At 42.8% G+C, this 19,069-nt stretch overlaps 1 protein-coding gene across 2 annotated transcripts in view; it reads left to right on the forward strand.

Annotated features, from left to right (window-relative positions):
* SLC35F1 (solute carrier family 35 member F1) overlaps positions 1-18,689 on the forward strand; it is a 349,374-nt gene extending 330,685 nt beyond the window's left edge. For both annotated transcript variants that reach the window (XM_025184648.3, XM_075924049.2), the window contains exon 8: positions 13,580-18,689. In XM_025184648.3, coding sequence (XP_025040433.2) covers positions 13,580-13,804 — 225 coding nt within the window. In that variant the 3' untranslated portion in view covers positions 13,805-18,689. The remainder of the gene's footprint in view (positions 1-13,579) is intronic.
* Positions 18,690-19,069: the final 380 nt, after the last annotated feature.

A 19,069-nucleotide genomic window follows, 5' to 3' on the forward strand; every position in this document is an offset into this window, starting at 1 on the left:
AATTACCCAAGGGGGGGAGTATACTAGCCTGTATAGGAACCTTCTTTGGCCTCAGAGTTGATTGGCTGTGCAGATTATGCTGCAAAATGAATTTGTTTTTGAAAACAGAGGGGCTCATCAGACTACACAGGATTGCTGATTAGAATATAGCACTGCTGGGGACTGCCTGTCCTGACAGCGTCAAGAATGTAAAGAAGAATATGGAATGAAATGAACTCTGCTCCAAAGAAAGGTTTTGTGTGGATGGTACCACTCTTCATCAGCATGTTCTTAGAAAGTTACTTTGCTAAAAGTGTTAATAGTTCATGCATTAATTGGCTGGTTTGTTTGTTAATTCTTGTAGAAATGCCTAGAATTTGCTTCTAGGGAGCGGTTCTTACATTTCAGATTCTTATAATTTAATATGAGGCAGAAAATGTCTCCAAGTCTTCTGACTTCAGCTAGTCATCTAGTAGACATTTTCTCATCTCATGACTTAAAAAATGCAGTTGGATTGCCATCCGCAGGTAGTTCGATGTTTTATATCAGCCCCCCAGAGGCTTAGTCTGCTGCAATTCCTATGAAATAAAATTGTAATTGGAGAACCCCAGCGGAAAAATCTTCTTTGCTTTTGCAGGCTATTTCTAGTTCAATGGTCCGGATAAAAGAGAATTTGCATTTTCATCACCATAAAAAATAATGGTCATGATCATTATCATGATGGTTTAGTGCAAAATCAAAATTAGCAAATCACTGAGTTCTTTGTTTGTGTGTGCTCGTCTGCAGCACATCTGTCTGTCTTTGTTAGTTATGCTGTTGTTTTGCCCCAGTTCCAGCAACAATGTGGCTCTGTTAATCAGTGACCAGCAGAAGCACTTGTCCGCAAATTCTCCCCTGCAGCAGAAATTTCCCCTAGCCGCACTACAAATACATTTTTATTTCCTATTGTTCTGAATTCCCTTTTAACTTCATGATATATGAAGACTCTCTTGTTCTCGTCAGACCCAGAAGTGCATTTTCCTTCTTTTTTATAGTTTTTCCTTTCATTTTCATCTACTTCAAAGGTGGGGAATCTCTAGCACACTGGCACTGGCAGGCCACAAAAGGGTTTGTTTACCTGAACATGCATAGGCATGAAGGCCTACCACTCCTACTGGCTGTGGCTCACTGTTCCTGGCCACTGGGAGCTGTGGGAAGTGGCGCAAATCAGGCCACTGCTTCCTGCAGCTCTGATTGGCTGGGAACGACAGCAAACCAAAGCCACTAAGAACTGTGAGCAGCCATGTCTGCAGACACTCAGGTAAACAAACTGTCTGGCAATCCATCAGCAACTAATCATGATGAACCACATGCAGCCCATGGCCTAGAGATTCCCCACCCCGATTTATCTCCTTTGTAGTTATTCAGGAAAGAGAAAATCCAATGAATTATTTGTTCCTCAGCAAAGTCCTTCCTTTGCACCCAGTTTCTCAGCTGAGTTATTTTGACAAATTTCAGAGGGGTAATCGTGTTAGTCTGTAAAATCAAAAACAACATGTAGTCCTGTGGCACCTTAGCTCTGGTCTATACTAGGGAATAATTTTGAAATAAGTCCCCTTATTTCAAAATAGCAAGTGGAGCATCCACACTACCAAGCCTATTATTTCAAAATAAGCAGCTGGTTATTTTGAAATGATATCTCCTGCTTTCCACGAAGAATAATGCTTATTTCAAAATACTTCGGAGGGGTAGCCGAGTTAGTCTGTAACAGGAAAAACTTTAAAAACAACAAATAGTTTAGTAGCACCTTAAGGACTAACAAAACATGTAGATGGTATCATGAGCTTTCGTCATCTGAAGAAGTGGTTTGTGCCCACAAAAGCTCATGATACCATCTACATGTCTTGTTAGTCTTTAAGGTGCTACTAGACTATTTGTTGTTTTGTTAAGTTTTTCCTATTTCAAAATAGTTATTTCAAAACAGTGGTAGTGTGGAAACTCCACTGCTGCTATTTTGAAATAACTACTCCCCAGAGTCATTCAGAATAATTACTCTCCAGTGCTACCTGAGGCTCTAAGTTGAGGTAACATGTCCAGATTAAGGGCAAAAGTCAAATTAAGATATGCAACTTCAGGTATGTCAATTGTGTAGCTGAAGTCGAAATAACTTAATTCATCTTTTGGCACTGTCTACAGAGTAAGAAGTCGAAGGAAGAACACTCTTCTTCGACTTCACTTACTCCTCGTGAAATGAAGGTTACCAAAGTTGGAGTAAATCCACTATTTTAAAATAACAGCTTGTGTAGATGCACATTTTGTTATTTTGAAATAATGTCAGTTATTTTGAATAACTGCAATATAATAATGCTGCAATATAGATGTGCCCCAAGGGCACTGCCTGACTAATTTTGAGGCTTCCCTGTAGTGTGGATATGATATTTCGGAATAGTTGTTTCAGGATTTAATATTTTGAAATAAGTTATTTTGAAATAATTTCCTAGTGTGAAAAGTCTGAGAACCACTGTTCAAGCGGAATTGTGGCCCACCACTGGTGAGACAGAGCTTTGCACTGGTCAAGGCCAGCAGAGAAGTGTTAAGCTCATTATGGACACAGATTGCTAATGCTTCTTTATGACAGAATGCCAACTAAGGTCCTTGCTTAAAACAAATCATTTGATTTAAGAAGTTATTTGGGGGATTGTCTCCTTCTTGCTGGCCCATCACTGCAGTCACGAACAACTGGGACATTTAGAATCATAGAATCATAGAATACTAGGACTGGTAGGGACCTCGAGAGGTCATCGAGTCCAGTCCCCAGCCCCCATGGCAGGACCAAATACTGTCTAGACCATCCCTGATAGACATTTATCTAACCTACTCTTAAATATCTCCAGAGATGGAGATTCCACAACCTCCCTGGGCAATTTATTTCAGTGTTTGACTACCCTGACAGTTAGGAACTTTTTCCTAATGTCCAACCTAAACCTCCCTTGCTGCAGTTTAAGCCCATTGCTTCTTGTTCTATCCCCAGAGTCCAAGATGAACAAGTTTTCTCCCTCCTTCTTATGATACCCTTTTAGATATCTGAAAACTGCTATAATGTCCCCCCTCAATCTTCTATTTTCTAAACTAAACAAACCCAATTCCTTCAGTCTTCCCCTATAGGTCATGTTCTCTAGACTTTTAATCATTCTCGTTGCTCTTCTCTGGACCCTCTCCAATTTCTCCACCTCTTTCTTAAAATGCGGTGCCCAGAACTGGACACAATACTCCAATTGAGGCCTAACCAGCGCAGAGTAGAGCGGAAGAATGACTTCTCGTGTCTTGCTCACAACACACCTGTTAATGTATCCCAGAATCATGTTTGCTTTCTTTGCAACGGCATCACACTGCTGACTCATATTCAACTTGTGGTCCACTATAGCCCCTACATCCCTTTCTGCTGTACTCCTTCCTAGACAGTCGCTTCCCATTCTGTATGTATGAAACTGATTGTTCCTTCCTAAGTGGAGCACTTTGCAGTTGTCTTTATTAAACTTCATCCTATTTACCTCAGACCATTTCTCCAATTTGTCCAGGTCATTTTGAATTATGACCCTATCTTCCACATTAGTTGCAACCCCTCCCGGCTTAGTATGATCTGCAAACTTAATAAGCGTACTTTCTATACCAATATCTAAATCGTTGATGAAGTTATTGAACAGAGACGGTCCCAAAACAGACCTCTGTGGAACCCCCACTTGTTATGCCTTTCCAGCAGGAAAGCATCAGAAAGCATCATGCTCACCTTTGTGTTTAGCCACCAGAGTAAACAGATCTTCCAGTGACTGGAACCATTAATAACTACTCTCTGCGTATGGTTAACCAGCCAGTTATGCACCCACCTTATAGTAGCCCCATCTAAGTTGTATTTACCTAGCTTATTGATAAGAATATCATACGAGACCGTATGAAACGCCTTACTAAAGTCTAGGTATACCACATCCACCACTTCTCCCTTATCCACAAGACTCGTTGTCCTGTTAAAGAAAACTATTAGATTGGTTTGACATGATTTGTTCTTTACAAATCCATGCTGGCTGTTCCCTATCACCTTGCCACTTTACAAGTGTTTACAGATGATTTCCTTAAGTACTTGCTCCATTATCTTCCCTGGCGCAGAAGTTAAAGTAGTTTCCTGGGTTGTTCTTCTGCTTGAACATTGCAAGATCAGTGGCAGGGACTTCTCAGTAGAGAGCTTCAGCCTTAGGAGCCTCTTGCCTACTAGAACCCAGATTTAAGAAGTTCTACAAAGCAGGGCAAGGCTTCGTTGCTTCTCTGATTTAATTGTTGTTCTCCTAAATAAACAGTAACTCCTAAAAGGCACCAGCTTAGACCAGAGTCACACTGTGCTAGATTCTGTACAAACACATACTGCTCCATAGATGTTACAACCCAAACAGAGAAGGCAGACAGGTGGTGGGAGAAGGTAAGTATTATTGTTCCTGTTTTAGTGATGAGAAACTAGGCACAAAAAGATTTAACTTTAACTTTTAAAAACAATGGCAGATCATCCTTCTCCATGAGATGAGGTTGCCGTAGGTTATATTAATTTGTTTCAATATTGTGTTCATTGCTTCCAGGTGTCCTGTTGCCGAGGTTCTGGGTTGCCACTTATTACTCTCTCTGGGTATGTCTACACTACAAAGTTAATTCGAACTAACGGATGTTAGTTCGAATTAACTTTCATAGGTGCTACACTAGTGCTCCGCTAGTTCGAACTTAATTCGAACTAGCGGAGCGCTTAGTTCGAACTAGGAAAACCTCATTTTACGAGGATTAAGCCTAGTTTGAACTAGCTAGTTCGAATTAAGGGGTGTGTAGCCCCTTAATTCAAACTAGTGGGAGGCTAGCCCTCCCCAGGTTTCCCTGGTGGCCACTCTGGCCAACACCAGGGAAACTTGTCTGCCCCCCTCCCGGCCCCGGAGCCCTTAAAGGGGCACGGTCTGGCTACGGTGCCCATGCCAGGTGCAAGCCTGCCAGCACCCAGCCAGCAGACCCTGCACCTGACACGGATCGAGCCACCCACCCGATACCCCCCAGCCCTCGCCATCTTCCCGGGACCAGGCTGGCGGCTCCCAGGAGCTTGCCCGGGACCGCAAGAGGCGGGCACCCGCCTGGGCTAGTGCAGACATCGTGGACCTCATCCACGATCTCCGCACTAGGCACAGGAAAGTGGCCATCTAGGGCAGGAGAGCTGCCAGCCTGGCCACCCAGGAGCAGGTGTGCAAGAGAATCAAGGGGGTCCACTGAGACCCCCGACCCTGAGCCCTGAGCTTACAATGGCCGTCCTGGGTCAGACCAAAGGTCCATCTAGCCCAGTAGCCTGTCTGCCGACAGCGGCCAACCCTAGGGACCCTGGAGGGGATGGACCGAAGACAGTGACTAAGCCATTTGTCTCGTGCCATCCCTCTCCAGCCTTCCACAAACCTTGGCCAGGGACACCACTCCTACCCCCTGGCTAAGAGCACCCCATGGACCCAACCTCCATGACTTGATCTCACTTCCCTTTAAACTCTGTTCCAGTTCTAGCCTTCACAGCCTCCTACAGCAAGGAGTTCCACAGGTTGACTCTTTGCTTTGTGAAGAACAACTTTCTGTTACTAGTTTGAAGCCTGCTACCAATTCCTTTCCTTTGGTGTCCTCTAGTCCTTCTTTATGGGAACTAATGAAGAACTTTTCTGAATGCACCCTCTCTACCCAACTCCTGCTTTTAGAGACCTCTATCCTGTCCCCCCTCCGTCTCCTCTTTTCTAAGTTGAAAAGTCCCAGTCTGTTTAGCCTCTCTTCATATGGGACCTGTTCCTAACCCCTGATCATTTTAGTTGCCCTCCCCTCTCTCAGCCTCTCTCTTCCCCTCTCCCACCTCCTTTTCCCATTCTCCCCTAGTTTTGTTCAATAAAGACAGATTCCATTTTGGAAGACACGTTATCTTTATTTTGTACATCAAGAAGAGGGGCTAGGGAAGGGTAAGTGGAAGGAGGTGAGGGAGGAATGGGGTACGAGGCCCCGATGGGGCAGACTGGGCTGGCTCTGTGGGCTTCTGGGGGTGGAAGCTCTCCTGCAGCCCCCCAATTGCTCCCTCTCCCCAGATGGCAGCCTGCGGCAAGTGCAGCCGGACTGATGGCCGAGTGCTGTGATGTGCTCAGTGTGGGTACTCTGGGCACTCCAAGCCAGGACTACTTTGCAAGCGGGGCACCCCTGAGGACTGTCTGTCCGGGGTGGAGGTCGGGACCCTTTAAGCACAGCCCTCGGCTAGCCTGAGACAGCATCTCCACGCTCTAAGTCCTCCTCTGATGCCCTGCCGGCACTGATTCCGGCCATCCTTAAGCCCGGTTCAGGGTCCACTTAATGTGGACATGCTAGTTCGAATTAGCAAAACGCTAATTCGAACTAGTTTTTTAGTCTGGATCCGTTAGTTCGAATTAGCTTAGTTTGAATTAACTAATTCGAACTAAGTTAGTTCGAATTAACGTTGTAGTGTAGACATACCCTCTCTGTGGAAAATGAAAGCAAATATTTAACTAACTAGAACTGCAAATTTTCTTGACATGTTCCATTTTTAAGGTTCCATTTTTGTCCTGTTCAGCATGAATGGAAATAGATCTCAGTGAGATCTCCAAGTCTGGATTATTTTTATATTTTTTGCTAGCCTTATGAGACATATGCCTGTAGAAAATGAGAGATAAGTTAGAAAAATGAGGAGCAATAGCTTTATCAAGCTATGGTTCACCCAGAAAGAAGAACTGCACAACCTCTGGGAGCTTACAGGTTAGTAGTTCAGTTATATGCACTCAAACTCCATTTCTTAGAACAGCTTAGACTAGCTTACGGAACAGTTCATTTTTGAAGTTGTTTCTTTTACTGTCTATTAATACTCAATCTAAAGGGACGAGGTTTGTGGGTCAAGATAAAAATGCCTTACAAAATACAGCAGTAGAGCACTCCACTGAATACAAGTTTCAGTAAAACACAGATTTCATTTGAGAAACCTAACAAACTCTGCAGAGCAAATGGCATTTATAGTCAATTTTCATTTGATTAACGTGGTTTATTTTAATCTCTTCAGAGTGCTGACTTCAAAGCCCAGGAAATCAATGGAAAGATTTGCATTGATTCAGTGGGATTTGGATGAGGCCCACAAGGTGCTAGAAAAACTATATGATAATCAGTCTCAGAGGGGTAGTCATGTTATTCTTTAACTTTAAAAACAAGTAGTTCTCTGGCTTCTTGGAAACTAATAAATATACACGAACATAAGCTTTTGCAAATAAAACCCACTTATCTGATAATCAGTGAGGCCTGGTCTATACTAGACCGTGCAGGTCGGCTTAAGATATGACACCTAGCTACGCAAAATGCATAGTTGGATTTGTCTTACCTTAAGCCAAGTCACCAAAATGTCTACACTGCAGTGGCCAACAGGAGCACATGCTCCCACCAACTTCCCTTACGCCTTTCAGAAGGATTGTACTGGATGCCAGCTGGGGCTGTGGTCTATGTTAGATCCACTAAATCAAATGTTAGACGATTGATCTCCAGAGGGTTGATTTCTGTAGCGTAGACATAGCCTCTGATTGCTCTTCCTTACTGGCCTGCAATATGTGTTTGCTTTACCACCATTGAATGAAAGAGGCTGAAATCCCAGCAACATTATTAACAATTTTTACCACTTTATCGCTGCAGAGAACCAGTGACTAATCTTCTAAGAAAGTGATTGTGATAGAAAAGACAAAATAAAAAAATTCAGCTCCAGCCTGTAACTTCTTTTTTCTAACCAGGAAATTGACTGAAAGATTATTAGATTTTTTTGTTATAGGACCTCATTGCACTAAGTAATCTAGACATTTAGAGCTTTGTATGCTGTACCATTGGCATGGACTACAGGGTTCTGAATTGCAGTGCACACAAAAGTGTTGAATGTTAGCTGTCCCACGTTGTCACTGCAGGTGAAACCTGAAAGATACCTAGTTTGTATTAACATAGGCATCTTCCAACAAGACTGTGTTAACGTGAACTGGGTACTTTTTAGTTTATACCAGTAGTGTCATGGGAAAGTTAGCACACAGCAATTGAAGCGCTCTGCATTTCATAACCCTGTAGTCTGCACTATGGCAAAATGTAAACATAGTCTCAGAGATAACCCTAGCCCTGAAGAGCTTGCCATTTTAAAAAGACTAACAGCAGACAAAAGGCAGGGGATGAGGACAACAACATAGGAGCAAAGTATCCAGACAAGGAAAGACACATGTGTTGTTATTTTGTTTCCCCCACCCTGTCCTCAGGCAATATGAAAGTGGGGAGAGGGATACTATTAAAATATGCTGTATTTTTGTGACTATTATGTACTTTTCAAACTTCCCTGTTCTTGCCTCTTTTCCTCTCTGCACATTCTCTTTGTCTCCCCCTGCTTACTCCTGGATATCTGTAGCCTACATCTTCCATAGTGTAGAGATGAGTTCTCAGTGGGGCCCTCACTCCAAGACAGTTTTGTGCTCAGCTTCATGTCTTAAGTCTCCTGCAGTCTGGATGCTGATCATGCTCCCTACGCTGCTGTTCCCCAATATCCCATTTGACTGGGAATCACCCTGGTAACACAGTAAGGAGCCAAGTATCTACAAGTGGTAGGGGACTTATGGGCCCTCACACCATATGGGGGTGGAAGCACTCATGTTTGTCCTCCCTACTGCTTCCCCTCTTCAGTTTCTGGTGATCAGGAATGCCTTGACCTAGCAGGCAGTGATAGAAATGAAATTCAACTGCCAACCCAGAGTACAGCTCCTGAAATCTAGATAGTATGTGGACCTTGGCTTTTCATTCAATGCCACAGTAGAGACTAGTTATGGCATTTAGATTGCTGGTCTGAGTTCTGATTCTTGAAACTCTTCCTCCCACCCCTAAAGTCTTTTGGAAAAGTTTGTGCCAGGGGTTTTAGTTTGGAGTTATTTATAGCCAGAAAGTTCCATTGAAAATCATACCCTCTGCTACTGGCAACAGATGTCAGAATTCATGTATGAAGAGAAAAGGAGAGAACTGAGAGATCCACAGGGAGTGAAAATTAAAATGAGACAGAGAGGAAGAATATCTAGGATCGATTGACTTAGGGTTTGATTACCACAGGGGGGAGATCTCTGCCCAAACACTCTTTGCAGGCTTGTGACACAAGAAAGGAATCCTTCAGCAGACTTGCTCACATTCTGCATTGTGTTTTTGGCTGGGTGATTACATCAGATCACAATGCCAGATGACACATGAAGACCCGGTGACATGCTTGGAAAAAAAGCGATTAATGACAGATGAAAAGCAGAGCCCTGCCTTCTTTCTATCTACAGATCTTCTGACATGCTTTAAACTTTCCCCTTTATGGTGCATTCCCTTCTGAAGTGTACTTATTACACTTTCACTGTGGAAATGACAGCAAATACAGACTTGTCATCGGGTTATGCTTCTAGCATTCTCAAAAGCCCTTTAGAAGGACTATTTCTGAAAAATGCCAAATGCAGCAGGATTAGCTACAAGTAGGAATGTTGGACACAAGCTCTGAAGCTCAGTGCTGTGATAGCAAATTAATACCAGGAAAAAGTTAGCACCTTTACAGAGAATTTACATTTGACAAAATTATCTTCCTACAAGCATAAAGAAGTGGGGGTATGTCTACACTACAGCACTAATTCGAACTAACTTAATTCGAATTAGTTAATTCGAACTAAGCTAATTCGAACTAGTGCATCTAGACCTAAAAACTAGTTCGAATTAGCATTTTGCTAATTCTAACTAGCATGTCCACATTGAGTGGACCCTGAACCGAGGTTAAGGATGGCCGGAAGCAGTGTCGGCAGGGCATCAGATTAGGACTTAGAGCGTGGAGCTGCTGTCTTAGGCTAGCCGAGGGCTGTGCTTAAAGGGACCTGGCCCCCACCCTGGACAGACAGTTCTCAGGGGTTCCGCGCTTACAAAGCAGTCCTGGCTTGGAGTGCCCTGAGTGCCCACACTCGGCACATCACAGCACTCGGCCATCAGCCTGGCTGCACTTGCCGCAGGCTGCCATCTGGGGGGGTCAATTGGGGGGCTGCAGGAAAGCTTCCACCCCGAGGAGCCCGCAGAGCCAGCCCAGTCCTCCCCATTGGGGGCTCGTACCCCATTCCTCCCTCACCTCCTTCCACTTACCCCTCCGTAACCCCCCCTTCCTGATGTACAAAATAAAGGACACGTGTGTTCAAAAATAGAAACTCTCTTTATTGAACAAAACTCAGGGAGACTGGGAAAAGGAGGTGGGAAAGGGGAAGAGAGAGGGTGGGAGAAGGGAAGGCAACTAAAATGATCAGGGGTTTGGAACAGGTCCCATATGAAGAGAGGCTAAAGAGACTCGGACTTTTCAGCTTAGAAAAGAGGAGACTGAGGGAGGATATGATAGAGGTCTATAAAAGCACGAATGGTGTGGAGAGGGTGCATAAAGAAAAGTTCTTCATTAGTTCCCATAATAGAAGGACTAGAGGACACCAACTGAAATGAATGGGTAGCAGGCTTCAAACTAATAACAGAAAGTTCTTCTTCACAAAGCAAATAGTCAACCTGTGGAACTCCTTGCTGCAGGAGGCTGTGAAGGCTAGAACTAGAACAGAGTTTAAAGAGAAGTTAGATAAATTCATGGAGGTTGGGTCCATGGAGTGCTATTAGCCAGGGGAAAGAAATGGTGTCCCTGGCCTCTGTTTGTGGAAGGCTGGAGATGGATGGCACGAGACAAATGGCTTGGTTATTGTCTTCGGTCCATCCCCTCCAGGGTCCCTAGTGTTGGCCGCTGTCGGCAGACAGGCTACTGGGCTAGATGGACCTTTGGTCTGACCCAGTACGGCCATTCTAAGCTCAGGGCTCAGGGTCGGGGGTCTCACTGGACCACCCTGATTTTCATGCAAACCTGCTCCTGGGTGGCCAGGCTGGCAGCTATCCTGCCCTAGAGGGCCACTTTCCTGTGCCTAGTGCGGAGGTCGTGGATGAGGTCCACGATCTCCGCACTAGACCAGGTGGGCGCCCGCCTATTGCGGACCTGGGCAGGCTCCCGGGAGCCACCAGCCTGGTCCCGGGAAGAGGCGGAGGGCTGGGTGGCAGCGGGTCGCTGGTTCGTGCCATGCCAGGTGCAGGGTCTGCTGGCTGGGTGCTGGCAGGCTTGCACCTGGCACGGGCACCGTAGCCAGACCGTGCCCCTTTAAGGGCTCTGGGGCCGGGAGGGGGGCAGACGAGTTTCCCTGGTGGTGCCCAGAGTGGCCACCAGGGAAACCTGGGGAGGGCTAGCCTCCCACTAGTTCAAATTAAGTGGCTACAGAGCCCTTAATTCGAACTACTTAATTTGAACTAGGTGTTAGTCCTCGTAGAATGATGTTTACCTAGTTCGAATTAAGCGCTCCGCTAGTTCGAATTAAGTTCCAACTAGTGGTTTGCCTGTGTAGCGCCTATTAAAGTTAATTCGAACTAACGTCTGTTAGTTCGAATTAACTTTGTAGTGTAAACATACCCTGGGGCAGAACTGCTGAAGCTCTTCCTTGAATAATTTAACTCAGTCTGGCCTTCTAGCAGTGCATCTAAATGAACCAACTGAAACACATTTGGCACCTGTCAAAGTCCCATAGTGAGCTAGGTTTAGAGAATAGCTTTACAGCTCCCCTTTTGTTCAGAATAATATATCCACCTCATACTGGTTACAGGACTGTAGTTAGCTGGTGGCATTTTCATTCATTCATTCATTCATTCATTCATTCATTCATATATTCCTGACCATAGCTGAACACTTGCACTTTTATAACTCTTACGAAATACAAAATCAGTTCTATGTCCTTGTCCTACCTACCAAGTTGTGACAGGCAGTTTGTCCTCTGGTGAGTCTTCAATTCAAATAACTTTTTATTGCTTAAGGGGAAGGGATATCCCCACTAGGGTGGTTGTTTAAGGGTGCACAAGAACCTGTCACATCAAATCTTTGTCCATTTGCACAATTGTACTATTTAAAGATTCTGAAAGCTATTTTTTCTTCCTTTATTGGGTTCATGGTTGGTACAGCTCGTGGTGAGCATAAAGGTGATTATAAGTCCTTTACTTCTCTTCTGCTCCTAGACAAACTGGAGCAGCTACATGGCTACTCTGATTTATGTCAATTAGAATCATCTACTAGGGACCATTCGACTCGATAGAAATTAGGAGAGTATACTGTGCTCCAGCTATAGTATAATTCACACTCCTTCTGCTGATGAGGAAGAGGCAGAAAACATAGGAAGTATTCCTTCAAAGTAGGAATAAGAGATCCTCCGGAATAGGGCTTTATTCCGGAGGATCGGGCCAGTCTAGACGCTTTTTTTCCGGCTTTTCCCCAAGCCGGAAAAAAGCGGCGGACATGTTTATTTAAATCCACGGGGGATATTTAAATCCCCCGCAGATTTCCCTATTCCCACTTTCAAAATTAGCATGCCCCTTCCGAAAAAGGGGCCAGTGTAGACGTAGCCAAACTGTTTATGCCATCTTTCCACCATCCAGACATTTCAGAAATTCTCAGCTACCCCTTTAAGGGCAGCTTTAAGGTCACTTTATGCTGCTCTAGCAGCATAAAGTGACCTTATAGGGGACCAAGGATCAAATACTTGATTTCTGATTCTTATGGACTTCTGGGTTCCTTCCTCTGCCTCATCTGCAAGTGCTGTAATATTTCCAGAAAAAGCTATTTGTGTGATATTTTCAGCCCAACCTGAAGTAGGATATATGAGAAAACTCAAGAGAAGGTCTGGTCTTATGAAACTGCCTGTCAGATTACACAGACTCAAGCTTTGGATAAACATCTGATCTTCCGTGTGCACATTCCAACCTTTAGAAGTCAAGCCAGGGTTTGTTAAAGCTAAAATCCGCAACTCTTCTGAAATCACATTAAAGCATGTACAACCCTATTATCTGGTTTTGGAATTCAGCGTACGTGCTGATGTACCATACCAGTACTGCCCGATATATAGTTAAGTACATGTCAAAAGAGCCTTTACTAAAAATATATTTTCTAGGTGTACTTTTAAAATGCTTTTTAAAAATCCTGGTGCCATTGATATTTATATACCCCTGATTGTGTGTTACACTTTACAGACACATGGTGTGAAAACAATAAAATCTCATACTTGTACTGCAGTTTTCATCCATAGATCTCAAAACATTTTACAAATGTTGGTAAATTTCACTATCCCTGTTTTGCTGATGAAGAAACTGAACTCTAGAGAGGGGAAGTGACTTGGGCAAAGGCATAACACAGACCGGTGTCAAAGCTGAGAACAAAACCCAGATCTCCTGAGTCCCCATTAAGAGACTCATATTTACCTATTTCTGGGGCCACAGGAGAATTGCACTCATATTTTTTATAAAATAGAAGGCACGTGTAATGGAAACAAACTTCCAGCAAGAGTATCTCCTCAACATCTACAGTCAAACCAGGGAAGACAGACAGTGCTATGCTGTGCATAGTAAATCAAGGATCTGTTCCTGTGATTTTCCATTAGCCCTTGCGAGCAAAGGATAATCAATGAAACTTTCTAATGACTCAATTCTTATTTATGTTTAGTTTTCAGGACTCTATCTGCTGTCATTCTTCACTATCCTCGTTGGGCTGGTGCTGTACTCCTCCACATCCACATATGTAGCCCAGGATCCACGGGTGTACAAGCAGTTTCGAAACCCTTCAGGACCTGTTGTAGACTTACCAGCATCCGGACAGCTGGAACCTTCAGTAACATATACCAGTCTAGGCCAAGAGACAGAAGAAGAGCCTCATGTCAGAGTTGCCTAAACTCAGGCATTTGTCTGCCACTGATGATTCAGTGGAGTTCGTATATCCATGATCCCTGTATTGTACATAGAGAAAGGTATTTACTGGGTACGATTACACAGGTGGGCTTCAAGGCAGCAAATAGGGAAAGTACAAACTAATTGTCACTGGGTATACATTGCAAAGAGATGCAGTTCTTTATTTAGGGTATTAGCAATATGCTGGCCACAACAGAATGCTCTGTGTGAATCGCTAACTATCCAACTACCTATGAAGATGTTCAAAATGCAAGCTGAAATTACATAGAAATCAAAAGGGTATTTTTGCACCTATTGTGTGATGCTTTGCCAAGGCCACACAGAGGTGAGGAAAAGCCACTTTTTTACAGCAAGTCCACTTGTACAGTCACTGTTACTTTCTCTCTTTTTCAGATGTGTTTGTTTTGCGCAAATAGGTGCAAATACTCCTTGTAACTACACCCTGATGCATTTTTGGTAGCACCTGGATCTGCTGGGAGAAAGGATTAATGAGTCAGCTGTACTATCTATCTGGTAGCCCACTTTAAATGTAATCTCTGCTGTGAGTGCAGGGGAGGGACAACTAACAATATCAGTCTCTATTCTAGGAATAGGTGTAAAATGAGCATTTAGCCTTTCTATATTTACAGAAGTGAATTACTCAAGCATTGACCTTTTATTGTTTCATGAAGGATTTCCTAGTGGCTGAGCTTCTGTATCAGGTGATAGGGGAATTGTATTTCCGGAGCTGTGTATAACCTGCAGAAACAAAGCAGAATACATTTCGTACTTTTAAAATTAAATCTGTAACAAATTTGCATTTTCTATTTTTCCTACATATTGTAGCTCTCATTAGTACGTTGATACGTCAGTCAGATCAAGGTACTTATTTTCAATACTCAGTGCACAATCAGGAACCTTCTACTTTTCCAGTTCTCTCAGTCCTGTGATATAGGAGGCTTTGGGTTCCTTTTCCTAACCATACTAATCTGGAAATACGTCAGTTTTTCATCAGAACCTTCTTGTGGCACAATCATAAATATTAGTATGATAATGTAGTGAATTCATGAATATTATGAATAAAGCTAACCCGTCTGCTGGTGTTATTGCAGCAGCATGATGGTATTCATGCCTGAGAGGCATAGCCAATTATTTTTCATTATCTACCAAAGTAGAATTTAGCAGTTTTCTGATATCCACCAGGGAATGTGACAGTCCCTCTGAAAGAAGGCTGTGTTTTATGACTTTATTTCTTCTGCAGGAAACTCATCAGAAATGTGGAGTGTTTAAAACACTTCTATTGAATCTGAAGCAGAACCTTGCAAATCTGAAAGACAAAAGTCATTGCTTCATATAGTCTCAGTCCATTTTTCTCTTTAAATTAAAGAAAGAAAGGACAGTTTGTGTCTAAAGGACAGGATAGAGATTCAAGAGAGCTCAGTTTTATTCACAGATCTGCCACAGATCTTTTATGTGATCTTCGACGTGTGGCTTGGTTTCCAATCTGTATATAGAGGGATAGTAATTCTTTACCTCCCTCCCAGGAGTATTACAGGGCTGAACTTTTTTAAAGATCTTCAGAAAGAAGGAGCCAAGGAAGCAGGATGTATTATTATAATAGCTTTTATATAATCATTGTATTGGAAAACAGGGTTTGCAGCCAAGTTGTGGTAAATTGCTGCATTTTCTGCTGGTGGGCATATGAAATATATTTTAGTTGAATGACATTATTCTGAAGAAATCAGTTTCAAATGAAAATGTAGGGCTTCATGTAAAACAAAAAATTCACCTATTTCTATGAGAAAAAGAAACTGCCCACTCCTGAGATTGGAAAAGGCCATGCAAATCAACTAAGCAGGATGGATTTCTGGTGAAAAACTATTGTCTTTTATATTCCTGTTCTGCAAAGCAACACAAATTACTTTTCTGAAGAAGCAAGGGCACCATTTTGACTGCGTTGAGGGCGGGGGCAGTAGCTGTTCACTTCGGGAGAAGGCTGTCTTTTCATCCTCTTCCCTGTAGAGTAAGGGAGTGAGGGGAAAGTGCGTGCATTCCGTCCCTGCCTCTCAGACCTGGCTGGTGAAGAGAGCTCACCAGCCAGGTATGAGAGGAATGCATGAAATGTAAGCACTTTCCCCTGACTCCCTTAGCATCCAGGGAACGGGATAAAAAGCTAGCCTCATCCAGAGCACATGGCTGCTGCCCCAATACGTGTTTGAAATGGTGCCCTTGTGAAGAAGCCTGAGGGAAGTTTGCATACAAAATTTAAAATGGTGACATGCCAACATGCTAGGGAATTACTGAATATTCGTTTAATATCATTCTTTCTCCTAATGAGGAAGAGAGTCACAGTCTGTCTCATCATGCTGCCTGTTATGATTCCACTGCAGTTGAAAAAGAAGGGATTGTCATATTGTCAATCCTTCCACGTGTTCAGATATCATGAGATTTATAAAATAATAAGTTTTGGGTTATTTTTATTTTACTTCTGGTTTTGGAACTTTTAGTGTTCATGTTTTCCAGCTTTTCCCTGCAGCCATAAGGACTGGAAGCTCTTTTTTAAAAATAAAAGTTGAAGCTTTCATCAGGATCTGGGGCTGTAAGACAAACTGCAAATATTGTGAGATTCACACCCTAAAATTACAAGAGTTGGCAACTTTGTTCACATTCATCCCTGTGTATTGGACCCTTTCATTGCCAGTTAAGATCAAAATAGACTTTAAAGCAGCTCTTAGGTGACCAGTCAGGTCAGCCTTGTGCAAAGAGCCAGCACAAGACTAAGAAACCACTGAAGTTCTCAAACCAAGGCTTAACTGGTGCATAGACTTTGTGTAGTCATTGTACAGTTCAAGCCGCCGTACGTTCTCATTACAACTGCCACTGTTCTCTCAGGTACTGCAAAGAGCATTGGTGGGCACCTGTCATCTCCTGGTCTTTTTGCTACCTTTTATACCAATTAAATACCTTTCTCTGAGCATTGTTCCCATGTTAGTCTTGAGACCTTTGGAGACTGGGAGCGTGTGTGTGCATGTTTGTTTCAAGTTTATGTTTCTTCATTTTGCATAATTGTTTTGGTTTATTTCACTCTTAGTATTTATTTTCTAAGCCAAATGTTTGTAGTCTTTTTCTCGCTTTTCTCTCATTTTTATTACAATAATTTGTAGATGTTTATAAAAGTCTTACTAGGAAGAACTGGATTGAAGGCATATCCAGGTCAGCTCACTGACCCGGGAGTTTATACAAATAAGGGTTTGCAATCAACTGATGGCTAACAGGTGCCATCCGAAACAATTGTAATAGGATATCTCAAATGACTTAATTGTATGGAAATAAATTGTGACTGTTCACATATGCATTGTGCACTCAACAACCATCCCATATGTTCTTCCACATGAAGAGGTTCATGTCACTGGGATAACGTAGTATGGTGTTGTTTTTTTATTTTTATTTTTATTTTGTTTTGTCTCCAGCTAAAAAGAATGTGTTGAATTGTTCCAATTTGCCAGTAATGGTTGGACCTCAAAGGAAAATAGTAGTATAGCTTTACAAATACACTGTTAAATGACAGCTGAGGTCCAGCAGGGAAAACTATTATTTCTAGATTTTTAATTTCCTGTAATTTCAGACCTCAGTGGACACCATCAGATTCAGCTATCCATCTGGCAGCTAACTCTACTGGTTGAATTAGGACTTCACCAGCTCTTTTCCTTGAACAAACTGAAGTTCTACTACCCATTGGCAGAGAGTGGACAAGGCAAGGCTGATGTAATTTTCTGCTAGTGGATGGAGACCTGCAGTGGGAGACAGAACTTGTCTTTTTTCCGGCTATAAACTTTTTAAATACACAATGACAGACAAAGCAATTGAAAATTTTGCACCACTGTGTCATATAAAAAAGTTTCAATGTATAGTTTAGATATTGCTAACATGTGCTATTAACATTTTGCCAAGCGTGTAGTATTGTTTTCTTTCCCTTTTAAAAAATTAGTATTCTCAAGCTAGCAACAAATATAAATTTTACCCTATGGGTAGGATTTTATTGTTAAATGTCATAATGAGGCACACTAATCTTGGCACTGCAAATGGAAATATGAATCAAAACCAAACAAAAACACCCCAACCCCAAACCCTGCACCAATAAATTGAACAACCCTTTCTCTGTTTTGATATTTGCATGCTCCTATATGGACTGGCCGTGGCCATGTAATGCCTGTATAATGTTTTCAAATAAAAAATAAATGCTTTATGGAAGCAGGGTTATTTTTTTTTTTGCCTGGTTCCTTGCCTGTGAAATAGCCTGACATGACTTTCTGGAAACATGAATATTTAGCAAGGGGCCTTCTAAAATTATAATCCCTGGATTATTTTCATATGTGGGTAGCATATTTTTGCTACACAGCCATGTTTACACAAGCCTGACTTTAGCCATCTTCATGTAATCACTTATACTATCTAGAATTCATTAGGAGCAGTATCTCCCTGTATCAGGGACACCTGTGGCTTCTGTTGCCAGCATCTGGAGACATCTCTCCTGGTTTCCTTCCTTGGTACTCTCCTTCTGCTTGCTACATTCACTGCCTCCCAGTCTCCCACACTGCAGCAATGTTCTGTGAAGGCTCCCAAGATGGGAGAAAGGAAAGAAGAGGAAGGAAATTAGACATCAGAGGGAAAAGAAATTGGGTTGGGGAGGAATCTTGAGACAGAAGGGGGAATAAGGCTCTATAAAGTCTTCAAAGTAGACTGGGAAGAAGGGAGAGAAGAAAAAGCATTCAGTGGAGTGCATGTATTAACACTCAAGGCTACTTCTCAGAATATGTATCTGCCCAGTTTTATTTGCATGGCGTTCTTGTAGTAAAATCCACCCACCAGATTTTCCACATCCCCTGCCCTCCCCTTCCCCCCCACCCCCGTGCTGGCAATGCAAAGGGCTGGAAATTGGTGTGCTGATGCCATTTCACACCCACTTTCCACATCAACCCAATTGCAGAGGCATGGAGTTCCACAGAACAGAAAGCTAGAGATTCTGGGCTAATGCATGCTTCTATAGCTCATTCTTCAGTGACAGACTAGCAAGTGTAGATTGCGCATGGTAGTGTGTCTTTAAGCAATGGATAAACATGTGTGGCTTGATTGTGCTAACAATTTCTTTATATTTTCCCCCAGTGTTGTGCATCCCTGCATCTACCACCATCCCTGTACATTCTAGCTGGAACTTGACCTCTGCCTATATGAATACTAATAATAGTAATTGCTTGGAATTACTCTGCAA

Source organism: Pelodiscus sinensis, chromosome 3 (genome assembly GCF_052426305.1).
Source record: "Pelodiscus sinensis isolate ZL-2025 chromosome 3, ASM5242630v1, whole genome shotgun sequence".
NCBI lineage: Eukaryota > Metazoa > Chordata > Testudines > Trionychidae > Pelodiscus > Pelodiscus sinensis.